Below are 14,596 nucleotides of genomic sequence, written 5' to 3' on the forward strand. Positions count from 1 at the left end.
TTTTTTTTTTTTTTTTTTTTTTTTTTTTTTTTTTTTTTGGGGGGGGGAGAACCCCTCCCCTACCATCTTTACTGCCATGGTCGTAAAGACTGCAGGGTAAATCTCCAGTCTCTTGGAGTATTTGAGTCACATATCCCAGGTGGCTGTGGGCTGCTCCTTCTGTGCATGCCCAAAATCAAGAAAGTATCATCAGGGGCTTTCCTCTAATGTAAAAATAGGTGCCTTATCTCACACATGCCCAATGAGATCGGCATTGAAAGAACGGTGAGCATCGGAAAAAAGAGGGAAGCTGAGCAAGTATGGAAGTCGCTGGGTTCAGTTTGTGGACAGATCAAGTGAAATATTTTTTCCGCAAACGTTTTGCGTTATCCAGATATAGCAGTAGGAGGCGACATATGAAGTTACGCTAAATTCACATTGGAAGGACGGTTGTATTTGCTGTATTTAGCCCTCACTTTCCCCTCGCGAGGAACCACTGCTGCTTGATAAACTGCTAGGCCAAAAATAGCCCAGCCCCTACCGCCTGTTACCAATCCCAGGTGCCCAGCAGCTGCCAAGTAGTCACTCATGGGGGTAAATGGTGTTTTTTTTTTATGGCCAATGTGAACTAAGCCTAATTTGTTGCACCACATTGATCACAATTTTACTCTATTGCAATAGATTACTATACATGAAACACTAGGCAGTTGGATTAAAATACACAGCACTGGACTATTGGGGTATACTATAAAAAAATTGGAAAAATTGGACATTCCAACAAACCAGGCATTAGAATGTTAGAGAAAAGTATAGGGGGTAGGTAGAACACTGACATAATAATAGAGCTAACTGCAAACCTATGGTATTAATAACTAGGAGCTCTGAATTTGCAGTGTCTTTCCCCGCCCACTTTTTAACCACCTAGCTGAAAAAAGTTTTTTGGGGGAACACTGTTATATAATATACAACATTGCCTAAAATTGCACCAGTCAGGACTATAGTATACAGTGCAGCAGTTCATATTGTAAAACATAGCAAGCACAGCACAGAATACTGTGGTCAGGACTGTGTGATTGCCCAGCATAGCTTGTGGTCCCTGTTTTCCCACTTTGCATTGGTGGGGTCAGTGTTTGTGCCCATTAGGGAACAACATCAGGGAAAATACTGGCTGGTGACCTCTTGGTAAAATTGTATGAATAAAAGTAGGCACTCCACTGTCTACACTCCATTAGCTTTACCAGTGGAAGGAGATGTGTTTATGAAATTCCCGAACATTAATTTGCTATAGCAGCACTTTGCTTTTTTTTCAGGCATACACGTGAGCCTAATTCCACATCTCTTCTTTTTATTGAAAGTATGAATCAGGTACTTTAGAAAGGCATGGATGAGTAACACATGAAAGGCTGTATTTATGTTCTAAGAATTGCGCACTGGCTGAAAAAGCTCTTGTATTATCTCTGTGCATGTGGACCATTAAAACACACGTGTACTTCAATGCAACTGTCACCAAAATGTTTTTATAGTACAGCTGTGTCCCTATATTGTATTAATAAATGCTATAAAGAGGAGCATTTGAAGCTCTGCAACAAGGTTCTCCTTTCCCTTGCTACTTTTTCTTTCCTAAGGATGTTGTGTTTACCTATTTTTTGGAGCCATTTGTACAATATAAAAAGCTGCCCCTTTCTTTTACAAATTGAAGATTATAGCAAGAATAGCACCTGGGCGGTTACCCCGACCCTGGTTCGGGGTAAAAACACTTGCAGAAAGCCTTTACCCCGAACTATTCTCAGGTGGCTAAAAATAGAAACAGGCGTCTCTTACCAGGCTGATCTTTGCCTAATTTTGACCGCCTGCTGCCTGCTTTGACCTCTGCTTGGACTCTGACATCTCTGCCTGCCGCCTGCCCTGACCTCTGCCTGGACTCTGACATCTCCGCCTGCTTTGACCTCTGCTTGGACTCTGACATCTCTGCCTGCCGCCTGCCCTGACCTCTGCCTGGACCTGGACATCACTGCTTGCCTGACCCCTGCTATGGCTTCAAGCTCCAGAAGGCATCTATCCACCCAAGATGTGTTGGAACAGTTCACAGACCGCGAGAACGATCTGGAGTCACTTGTGGAGTCCACTGATAGTGATGGAGCTCCTGGAGACCTCTCATCCAAGTCTGAGACCGAGACCGCAAGTGAAAGTGATTCTATGGAGGTTAGTGATGTGCGTACCTGGTGTGCGATTGACACCCGTCAGGCCCAGCCTGAGCCCCCCAGGTTTCCATTTACTGGGGGGCCTGGCCTGAAGGTGCACTGTGAGAACAACCCACTGGCCTACCTGGAGCTATTTCTGAATGGCGAAGTCATTCAGAAAATAGTTGAAGAGACAAACAGATTTGCAGCGCAACAGCCGGCTGCTCCACATGCAAGCTTGTCCAGAACCCGGAAATGGGAACCGGTCACCCAAAAGGATATTTGGCTTTTTCTGGGCCTTGTTATTCTCCAGGGGGGGGGGGGGAAACCCCTGCAGAAGTGGTACTGGTCCACCAACAAACTGCTGGCCACTCCTTTTTTTGGCACGGTTATGCCTGAATATCGATTTCTCCTAATCATGAAATTTTTACATTTTGATGATTTTGATGAGACCACCCATCCTGCCCCCAAGCTAAAAAAAATTTGGGAGGTTTATAAAATGATTATCAACAACTTCAAAACCTGCTATGTGCCAGAAAGGGACATTAGTGTGGATGGAAGTTTGATGGCATATAAAGGGAGACTGAGCTGGGTGCAGTACATAGCGTCCAAGAGGGCACGCTTTGGGATCAAGTCTTTTATGCTGAGCGAATCTGAATCTGGATATATCTGGAACTCTGACATATATACAGACAAAGGCACAAAATTTGACCCCAGATTTAGTTCCTTTAGAGTGCCAACATCTTCTGTGCTGTCTCTTATTGAGCCTTTGTTGAACCAAGGGTATTGTCTTACTACAGACAATTTTTATACGTCCCCTGAGCTTTACGAGTTCCTGATACAAAACAAAACGGATGCCTATGGAACTGTTAGGGCTAACCGGTGTGAATTGCCAGGCAATTTCACCTCACAAAAGCTCAAGCCTGGGGATAAAGTCTGCCAGAAAGGAAAGATGATGGCTCTCTGATGGCATGATAAGAAGGATGTCTGCATAATGAGCACTGTTCACTTCACAGTGTACCGCTTTTGGTACACAAATCCAGACATCAGTGAAATGCCCAGGTGGTTAATAAGTTGTCTGTGACTTCTCTAGGAAAATATTGTCCTAATTGGGTAGCTCATGAAGTATTGACAATTATTTGTGGAGAGCTACATTACCATACCCAGGTTTTTCAACACTCTTTAGTTACAATATACTGTAAGCACTGAAGTCCAAGAAGTAAATCTTAGATTTAAGTTTCATAATGTGCAATAAAATATCAATTAAAAGCTAATAAATTACCACAAAGATGATGACATATTCAGCCATTTTAGATTTCACTTTGAATGAAATTTTAAAACGTAGCTGATATGTTGTTGATGTCTTTCATAATCTTGGCTTGTGGCTTATGAGTTTGTATTAAAAAATATTTGCTGTGGCACATACCTGTTATGCCTGTCTGTGAGGTCCGTCTAATACAGTTTTCTGTGCTGATGTGGCAGTGTGAGAAAGTCAGATGTAAACACTGCCTGGCAATAATTTGCAAGAAGATAAAATTTAATTAAATATTTTTTTTCTCATTTCTAGGATTTGTTCAGTTTTTAGAAGGATATTACATTGTGCTGATCACTAAAAGAAGAAAAATGGCTGACATTGGTGGTCATTCAATCTACAAAATTGAGGATACTAGCATGATCTACATCCCCAATGATTCTGTACGTGTCAGCCATCCTGATGAAGCCAGGTAATGCGTATGGAAAATATAATATAATAAACAATAAAAAGACATAAGATGTTGTTTTCTTAAAACAGGTATATAAACAAAACAAAACTTGGTGAAAACAAGTTCATGTCTTACTTACAGAACAAGTTAATTAGGCCCTGTTTGTAAACCAGATTTTTTTTCTTAATATAAAAGGGTAGATAACCCTTTTATATTAGGTAAAAATATGTTTATTTTTTCCACTAAAAAAAATATATACTTATTTTTTTTTTTAAAAAGGGAAGCCCTCCCCTTCCGTCTTTACTGGCACAGTGGTAAAAATTGAATTGCAGCCCAGAGCCTCTGGGGATACTTACTGTATGTCAAGTAGTCACTTCCTGCCATGAAGAATAGTGCTGATCTCACCCACTCATCCACATTGGGACAAACCAAAAATCCAGGACAGAATCAAGGCCAGATGTGGGCTCTGTTAAAAGTACAGGTGTCACTTTTTTATTTTAACAACAGTTCCGTTTTAATTAAGGTAGATGGATAGATTTTAATTGGGTGTGGCGTATTAAGCATAAATGTAGTATTTCATAGCCCTTTTCAGCAAATCCTGCTCCAGCACCCCAGTGGGATTTTTCTAAACCCCCTTATACATTCAGTTTTAACTGCAAAATTTTCCCTACTGTGGCTTTTCTAAAAACGCATGTTTTGTTTTCATGCATTCTATAATTATGTTCTGCTGGTATGCTTGTACTAAGCTCAATAAGCCAGTGTTAACTAGCAGAAGCAAATATCCTACGTTGTTTATTAGTTGAACAAGGAGAGGAGTTGGGTATGTATTTAGTATCTACATTAGGTTTTAGTTACAAAGCCCAGGGAACCAATAAGAATTGGGCATTTATAATAGTTGGTATCAATGCTTTTTTAATACTTGTTATTTTTAAAGTGGCAAAACTTCATGTAACATGAAACCATATACCGTATATACTAGAGTATAAGTCGATCCGAGTATAAGCCAAGGGACGTTTTTTTTTCTTGGAAAACAGTAAAAATTGATTGACTCAAGTATAAGCCGAGGGTGGAAAATGCTGCAGCTACTGGCAAATTTCATTTCTACAAGTAAGGTTCTTTATTTTTTTAAGTTAAGTTAATTGGCTTCCCCCCAAAAAAATTACCTTAGACTACATTAATTACATATAAATATGGTAGGGACATTAGATTCTGAGCCTCCTTGAGGGGACAGTTAGTGACATGACTATCGACATTGTACAGCACTGCGTTATATAATGGCGCTATATAAATACTGTGTAGTAATAATTTATCAGATGATTAATATATGATTAGTGACTAATCAATAATATATAATAGTTACTAATCATATATTAATTATCTGCTAAATTATGCATCATTAGTTGATATAACTTACTTTACTTCTTTTTTCCTTGCTCTGTTACTGCTTTTGCATCTAGTCCCGTGTCCCACGTGTAAGCACCCGGGAATACGTGGAACATGGGACTCCTATCAGCGAGGGACTTTCTCGAGTCCCTCGCTGATGGCTCCGCCCCCCACAAGGAACGCCCCTGAAGTGAAAACCCTCTCTTCCACAATGCATACAGAGGAGAGGGAGTGTCCCCTTACCCCAGCGGCAGAAGTGTTAACGCTAGCCGTGGTAATTAGGGAAGGGAGCCACAACAAGGAGGCTCAAAAGCTGCATGTGGCTCCGGAGCCCCGGGTTGCTGAGGTTGCTTTTCTGGAGGGACCCCTCCACCTATCTGGAGTATAAGCCGAGGGTGATTTTTTCAGCACATTTTGGGTGCTGAAAAAGTCAGCCTATACTCTGGTATATACGGTACATTAGTCTATAACCCTAGAAAGGTTGCAGTCTAACCCAGCATACTCATACACACACTAGGGAACTAATTTATAATGGGGAGCAGATATTGCTATCTATACTCTGTAGTATTACTTAGAAAAGTGATCTGTGTTTTGCAGCCCATTGCTGTAATGCATGCAGCGGTATACAGTCTGGAGTATTTCACTGAGATCTCTCTGCTAACACAGCAAAACCCCCCCCCCAAAAAATAGAAATACAATTAGCCAGGAGACATTAATAGCACCTTTGGTCTATAACAGTTTTTAGACAGCTCTGTTAGGCAAAAGGAAATTTTGCCTTATCTATGTGTCCATTTACATTTTAAGGTAAGATTTACCCAAGAATGCTGGATTCAGGAGATTCTTGTAAAGTTTCCCACCTTCCTTCTGGATGGGCACAAACAAAAAAAATATTATATAGTTATAGTTAATATCATAAGCAGAACTATAGGCTGCTTTACAGTTGTATCATCATGTGATAGACAATAAATAAAAGAACAAATATGTAGGGGGACAAAACTGTTCTGAAATTGTATGAGGTGCCATTAGTATTCTAATTTTCCTAAACACTCAGTGGTCTAATAAACAGTTAATTTGACATTCAGCATTTTCTGGTGAATAATCAAGAACTACCATGTAAAACACATAAACCTGGAATTCTGTACAGCAGAAAATGTTGCTAAATGTCATAAACCCAGCATAATAAATCCCTTCAAATAAACTGTTATTTTTTACAACAATCATATGAATTGCTTGACCAGTGATGTGGTCTGTGTCTAAAATAAAGTGGAATTATAATCTGACATAACCCACAGTAAAAAGCTTTCATAACTATACAGTATAAGTCTCCAAACTATGTGTTGCTTATTTGGGAAAATTTAACCTATAGTTTTGCTTTAAAAGAAAAATTTTAATTATAATATTAAAACACACAATGATAAACCATTTAAAAACAAAGATTTTTTTAATATAAATATATCCACAATAGTCTCCATTCTTTATAATTTTGTATCTTTGTTTAGGAGGTGTTCTGAAATTGTAACTTTGTGCTTTTCAGCCTTTTATGTAATAGGCAGGTTAACTGGACATATACTGTGTAAGGATACCCAATAATCTCAGAGGGTGATTATTTTGTGCATCAAACTAAACTGTGTTAGTGTGCCCAGACTTCCTTTTAACTATGAGGCAGATTAGTATTGGTAATTATTGCTAGGCTCCAATTCTGATTCATGTAATGGGCAAGCATTAACTGAGTATTTTTAGCAAATTGAAGAATAACCTATTTTGTGATTTTTTTTTTTTCCTGGATGGCCTGTCAATAGCATAGAGGGAATCTCTGGATCTACAGTGTAGAATAATAGATGTTAGCCTTTATTTAACAATATTATGACTATATATTTTTAGTTTTGTGCTTGATATGGTATTTATTGGGTTAGCATGTTTTGCCTTAGGCCTTTTTTTAGCTATAATGAATTCCTTCTAAGTGAACCTGGTGGCATCTACACAAACAAACCCCTTCCATGTGCCTCTGTTAAATTGTAGGACTACAAGATCATACTCCTAATTCATTGACTGTATGAATCAATAATGCAATGTCATGGAGAGTAAGCCCAGAAACCATACAGAGAAGCGATGACTTTTGACCAAGACATTTTAAGGACAGAGAAAAATACAGGCAAAAAATAATTTTCTGTTTATTCCATTTTTTTTAGCATGAACCACAGACATTTTACCTTTTCCAAAAGTATGCAATCCTGGGAATTGATAAAATAAAGTAGTATTTTTTAATGCTTTTAGTAATATCCATTCATATCAGCTTTACATATTTTAACAGCTTCAGAATGACTTAATAAAGTTGACTTTCAAAAGACCAAAAGTTGGTAACATAAGTATGGTCTCTCACTTCCCTTCTGTTGTAATGAATAGTTTGCATTATGAAATTGCAGTTTACGGTATTTAACTCCAAGCTTCTTCTGTACCAGAATTCACATACTGCCTGTTTTTGTTTGCCAAGAGTGCTAGATTAGTTGACCTTCTGTAAGTATTGCCTTAAAAGCTGCCATGCTTGGCTTATATTTGCTTTGTGAGGAAGGCATCAGGTTCATGTTAAAATTTGCATTATTAATTTTATTTACTATATTATTTTTTTTAAGGGGGGGGAGTAAAATTATACTGTGCGTTACTATACTCCTAGCACAATTACCTTGTGTGTGAAACATTTTCAAGTTATAAATTCCTAACATATGCTGATATTGTTTAATGTTATATTCTATTTAGATATTTAAGAATATTTCAAAATGTAGACCTATCAAGCAATTTCTACTTCAGGTACGTACAGCATCTAACACTAAGTCCCTATCTAACACTTTTTGCTAAAGAAAACGGTACCCTTCCCGAGCTGTCTACTTTTGCATACGCTATTAAGCTGTCTCCTTTATTACATTTTAATTGAATGCTGAAAATATTTTTAAGCTGTTGTAACATACCAGAAAGATGAAGAGCATGGCAGGAAAACAGTAAAGCCAATATTTGGGCTTAATGTTTATTATTCACTTTTATTTCAGTGATGTTTTACATTCTCTGTGCTATAATGTTTTTGCATAAACATTTAAATGCATAGCCGCTGATGAAGAGAGTTGAAAGTGTTTTTTTCTTAGTGATAATGCAGTTTTGTATTGTGGATTGTTTTGAGCGGCTTTACTAAAATCAAAGTTTGTTGTGTCTACTGTTTTTCTGGCTACAGAAATGAAAAAGTAAACAGATCTGTAACTGATGACTGTATAGGTTTTCACTTCTCCTGTATTTAAAGTTCATAAATCAGAGTACTGGCACTCATTGGTCCAGGTCAGGGTGAGGATGGGGATGTACTTAAGCAAGCAGTCAGAGTTTATCAGATGTTTCCAGGCAAGGCAAACATCACATAAAGAATTAATTGATACAGAAATGATGGTTAGATTTAACACTATCATCAAGTAGGTGGCTGTGCAGGCCACGGAAAAGTAGATGATGGTTACCAAAAATGCTTTAAAAGTATTTTTATTTGACTGGAACATTTCCTTAAGCTTAACATCCATTAAAAAATATTTTCCACTTTCAAAAGTCTACTTTAATCCATTTGCAATTGATGGGATTTTCCCATCTTTTTTCATGTTTTGTAAACAGGTACCAATAAAAGTCAAATACCCCTGTAGATACCATTGTAATAAAACAATTCTGTTTTTTTCATAAAGAAAAGTATAAGGCCTCTTTGTAAAAGAGAGTGATTGTTTACTAGGACTGCTGCCCCTGCTTCTTTTCTTTGTTCCTTCCAAAATCTGTGGCAGCTATCCTAGGTGTGTTAAATTTGAGCTTTCCAAATGATTTCTGTGGTTCCTCATGCTAGCTGCTAGCTGTTATTCTTTGGGTTGACATTGCATCTGCTGGGCTGAAATTATGTTTACTCTCTTGAAGACTTACAGCAATCGGAGAATATTCAGCATGCAATACATACAATAATGTTGGTTGCTGACTATTATCAGGCCTCAGTGACTCTTCAAGAGAGTAAACATACTTCTAGTTCCGACGCCTGATGGGATGGGCACACAGACAAGAGCTCCTACAAGCCATGGGCCTTATTGAACATCTATATATGTATATATATATATAGTATGTATATATGTATATCTACATATACCTGACTTCTGATTCTCTTTATCTATCTTACTGATACTGAATTCTCCTACACTTCAGACATAGAACAATTTCAGACTAAACAACACTTTGAAAAGCACTCTTGGCCTCTTAACACAGAATGCCACTGATGACCCTCTAATATGGATCCAGATGACTCTAAGGATAGTTGGAAGCCAAGTCACCTTCTTTACATGGTGGATTGGAATAATTCTAATCAAGTTCAGTATTGTGTGGTGACCATCCTCCAGGCACTGGGTTTACTTTTCAAATGTTTTCAAAGATAACTCCTGAGCCTGTTTGTTCAGTAACTGGATTTTTTTGGATAGATTTTAATTTCTAGAGCTTATTACTTACAACACAATCTGATTGTGGTATGCCATAAATTGGTTATGGTAGCTGATTATTCAGCTGAACTTACAACTGCAAAAATTCTTTACTCATCAACAACATGTATGCCAACAGGGAGTACAGGAGAGAATAAAATATGTGCTGTTGTGCTTCATGGCTAATGATGTCCCACCAATATGGAGTCAGGGCCAGCAACAGTTACCTCTAGCTACGTTCCAAGAAATAAGTCCTATACCAGCCTTTTTGTATTTTTCACCTAAATGGTGTTTCCTTAGATCTGAATTTAGTGTTCATCTGTTTCACAAACCTCTGTCTCTATCTCCTCCCTACAGCAGGTGTATTCACAAGGCATTCCTACCTAAAACATCACCTCTATCTATCTTACTGTATATGTTACCTTATTGGCTTTGGAATATGCATTACCTCAGAAGATCAGAACCATAGCTGTGATGACGATTTTCCCTCGTCATCACATATTAGGTATCTCTTTAATTATGGTACATTTCAGGATACCTCCTGAATGGAGTATAAAGATAGTCACATGGAATGTAAAGTCTTAGGTCCTAAATGTCCTAGGTCATCCCAGAAATGCTTTTACATTCCTTTTCTTGTGCAAGTCTGGGGTGGATAAAGTCATGGGTGCTCTGGCTTTGGGTGGGGATGTTGATTTTTAAGAAATCACCTTGTCAAATCATCCCCTGTGCAGTCAATGATTGGGAGATGGACTATTATTATGCTGGGGAATAAATGCCTATGGCCTCAACTCACAAAACCCCCTTTTTTTTGGCGTTGTTCTAAGTATCCCTAGGACTTACTGTGCATGATGGTATCATGATGGTAAGTGATTTAGGAATAGTGGTGTCCCTAGGGGAAACTGGGCACCTTTTCTTTCCCAAGTCAAATCAGTGTCATTTCTTCACAATGAAGCCCTACTCGTGCAGTTTTTGAACTCTCCAAACCTTGGTAATACCTGGTGTCATTTTCATTCACTTTAAAAAGGGTGTTGCACTTAAAAAAACCTAAACAGAATTTTTACCTTACATAAAAGGGTTGTCTACCCTTTTATATAAAGTGAAATTTCTAAGTTTAGGTATGCTTAAAGTGACTTAGATTGGTGCTTGTAGGTGTTTTTTTCCCCCCTGATTTATAGTCAAACAAACATAATTTTTACCTTACATAAAAGGGTTTACATAAAAAATTCTGAGTTTAGGTATGCTATAATACAATGTACAAAATTGTGTTACATAAAACACATTACCGCAACGCTCCAGAATGCGTTAAATTTAATTTCAGTTCATATGTTGATAAACCATATTAACAGCTTTGACTTTTAATCAGACATTATTCCAGTGTTTTATAGGTTAATACTTATATAAAAAAGATTGCTATTTTGTACTAAGTGCCAGGCAAGCCATTGCTCCTATGCTAGACCCTTTATCGAGCTACCTCGAAGCAGAAGTGAGTCATTAAGCACACACTTGTCAAGCAAGCAATTAGGAACCGGAAGTTATATTTTCTAGAGACTGCTATAGCAACCATTTAAACTCAGAAATACAGTAGGAGTCAGTTAATTGGAATATAGATCATAGTAGGCCATTTATATTCATACATACTTATAGAATACAAGCCATCTGACAAACAGTAATTTAAGTTCACAACCCAGTTACTGGCTCCCTGGAAATATTAGAGATAGAATTCAAATACTGTCCACTATTAGGCATATGGTCACTGACATCCCATCTTTCTCCATTCTGTTTCTCTAATCAGCTCACACAGTGCTGTACTATTTAACACGCTGCCGTTCACTTTTGCTTCTATAAGTGAACGGACAGTCCTACCCTTGTCTCCTTGAAACTAAAAGAAAGCTGATGCTCTTCATTTCAGTGATTTTTGGGATTTTTTTTCTCCCCCTCCCTAAGTGTTTGCTTTATTAAACTCACTAATCACTTTTGTTTTTTGTTTTTTTTAGCTGCATATATGCTGTTAGCATGCCTTTTGCCTTCCATACGTGCAGGGAATTGAATCCTGTGTGAAAATTTTTGCTGGTATTTTACAGCTTGGTATCACTAATTTATGGATTGAATCAAATTTTCTTGCATGTAGATTTTTTTTTTTCTTTTCTTCCACAAACTTCCATATAAAGAACATATTAGGGAAAATAACTAATTAAGTCTTTTAGGGGTTATTTTTGATACAAAATCTGTAGTGATTCTATTGTATATGTATTTTAACTGCAATTTTCCCATTTCAGCTATAGTTATGATTTGAGCCATTCACTTCAGTACAATCTTACAATCTTACGGATGCCCACTGAGATGATGAAATTTGAGATGACAAATCAGACACGTCAGGAAGGTTTTGATATATTTGAGGATGAAGCAATAAGTAGCCATGGCAGTAACAGTGAGTTGTATACTATATTTCTGCTTGTTTTATTTCTAAGCACAAAAATAAAATTTAAGCTTGAAATTTCCCCAAAGAATTATCTCCATGATATGTGACTTCAGGTACCTTTGTTTCAGAAATGTTTTGCTTTATAATTTAATTCCTACACACGTCCTTCTCTTTGTACTGAAAAAAGCCCATGCAATTTTACAGGGTATGATTCTGCTTTTATAAGTTGCAAAAAAATTAGGAAAATTATAAAACCCCTCAATTTATTTTAAATTAGATAGAAACACAATTACTAAAATCTCCTACAATGTTTAAAAAGTTAATGGTAATTCCATGACATATTCAATTTTAAGTACCTAAGTTTTCCTAAGATAGCTCCTGGTGATCTTAGCATTAAGACTCATGTTTAGGTTTTTCTTCTTTTAGGGAAATAGTGCCTTGTCTTTGGTCAGGCCTTCTCCAAAAACAAGGAAGGCAGTGTTAAGGCGTCGAGTGATGGAGTTTTCATATGTTAGAATACATTATGATGCAACAGTAAACTCCATCCCCAGCTTTTATTCCCATGCCCACAAAAATAAATGTATGTTGTCAAAGAAAGTACTATAAAGCAGGAAGTTCCCTATCCAAAGCAATTCAAATGTCATCAGAGGGCATGAAAATCCATTCTCAGAAGCAAGAGAGTGTAAAAATGGGACAAAAAATGATCTCTCCAAAAATAGACAATGAGAGCTCTGAGATCGAGAAGCAGGTCTGGTTCTGGTGAAATATTCAAATGGTGGCTGAAGAGGCGTTTCAGTGAGGACAAGGTGGGAGTGACAATGTGCCAATCAACCTTTGAGTCCAAGGCAAAACTGAAGTCCACCTAAGCAAAAGAGTGTCTTCTTTAAAGTTGTTTTTCTAAAAACTAGACATGATTTGTGTTAGGAACATATACAGTGGCCAGTGTAGTAATGCTATTCAAAAGACCTTTGAGAAATAGAAATTTACCATCTTCGCTACTCCACCTGTCAGTCACCCAAATGCCAGAAAACAGAATTAGAGAGGAGAATACCAGTGATTCTGGACCTAAAGTCAACCATACAGCTGTGGTATGTGGTATCTCCAGAAATTAAAATGAGTCTCCTGTAAGAACGCCACCTGTACCTGCTGTCTGTGTAGGTCAGATAACAGAGAAGTAGATTTTTCTGGGACATTAAGGGACAGAACACAGTTAACCTTCCTGGCGGTATTCCCGAATGTGGCTCAGGGTAGATTTTCCATACCAAAAGCAGTAACCCCAGGGTGGAATTGCCAGGGTTCCCAGGGTTTGCCAACTCCTACCTGGTTCCCACGTTCCAGAGGCGCCCTCAAGCAGTGCCTGCGGCGTCCTCCAGCGATGCCCGGCATCTTCCTCCTCTTGCAATGCCGGTAGGGCATCTGCATAACCTGGCCTTGCCCGTCCAGCATCTGTGTCCCTGGCGTGTAAACATTGGGGACATGAGACCAGAGAAAGCAGGTGCTGGGCGGGCAACTGCTTACGAGTCTTAGGCTGGAGGGTGGGATCATTTGACAGGTAGGTGGGACCGGGCGGGAGATTTAAAACAATGAGGATTTTTTAAATGTACCACTTTTACATTTAAAAATCCCTATTAATCATACTGCCAGAGGGTTAAGGGAACCATAATGACACCAATATAAGGTAATTGAAGCAGAAGTGAAGGGATGTCCGAGATGACAAAACAATGAAATGAAGGAGGGAAGAGCAGCACACAGTGCACCCTAATATGGGTGAAACTCCCAAGCACCTAATAAAAAGCAGGGAAACTATATGTCTATACGTGGAAAGTGACTGTTTACCCAATGAGTCCAAAGGACCCACATTTTCCCTATAATTATCATATTATACAATAATATACTTCAAAGAGGTCAAGCACCCTAATAGTGGTGTCCAAAGTACCTATATTCTTAAAAAAAAAATTAAAAAAAGTAAAAAAAACTATATCAGGTATAAGGATTATTATGAACAGAGGTTTATGAGAGAAACGCAAACAGCTCCTAGTTCCTTAAGCATTTAATCTGGCATTTACCAAAACATTCTCTAGTAGAGAATCTATCAAGTCTATGGCCCTGATTCATCAATAAAATCCGCGCTTGCTGGAAGCGCGAAAGTACGCGCGACCAGCGAGCGCGGTTTCCCGCGGTCCGGAGTCGAGTGTGCTCGTACACTCGCCTCCTCACTGCCAGCCGGATTCCTGGCTTGATAATAATGAGCAATAGGGGGCGCGAATCCAATTAAGGCGATTAGATTTCAGCTGCGCGATTAAGGAGGATCTGTTAAGCTGTCACTGGTGAGATCATAGCAATTTATTACCGCACACCTGCTCTCTGTTCTGTGCATAATTATCTACAGTCCTTTACAGGTCAATTAGAATCTTTAATGCTTCATTAGATTTCAGCTGCGCGATTAAGGAGGATCTGTTA

General features: G+C 38.3%; 1 protein-coding gene across 1 annotated transcript in view; it reads left to right on the forward strand.

The window, feature by feature from the left end:
• Window positions 1-14,596, forward strand: part of FIG4 (FIG4 phosphoinositide 5-phosphatase) — a 164,924-nt gene that overhangs the window by 39,416 nt on the left and 110,912 nt on the right. The window contains exons 5-7 of the mRNA XM_072408758.1: window positions 3,727-3,883; window positions 8,000-8,050; window positions 11,994-12,145. Coding sequence (XP_072264859.1) covers window positions 3,727-3,883; window positions 8,000-8,050; window positions 11,994-12,145 — 360 coding nt within the window. The remainder of the gene's footprint in view (window positions 1-3,726; window positions 3,884-7,999; window positions 8,051-11,993; window positions 12,146-14,596) is intronic.

The sequence above is a fragment of the Pyxicephalus adspersus genome, chromosome 4 (genome assembly GCF_032062135.1).
Source record: "Pyxicephalus adspersus chromosome 4, UCB_Pads_2.0, whole genome shotgun sequence".
NCBI classification, from domain to species: Eukaryota; Metazoa; Chordata; class Amphibia; order Anura; family Pyxicephalidae; genus Pyxicephalus; species Pyxicephalus adspersus.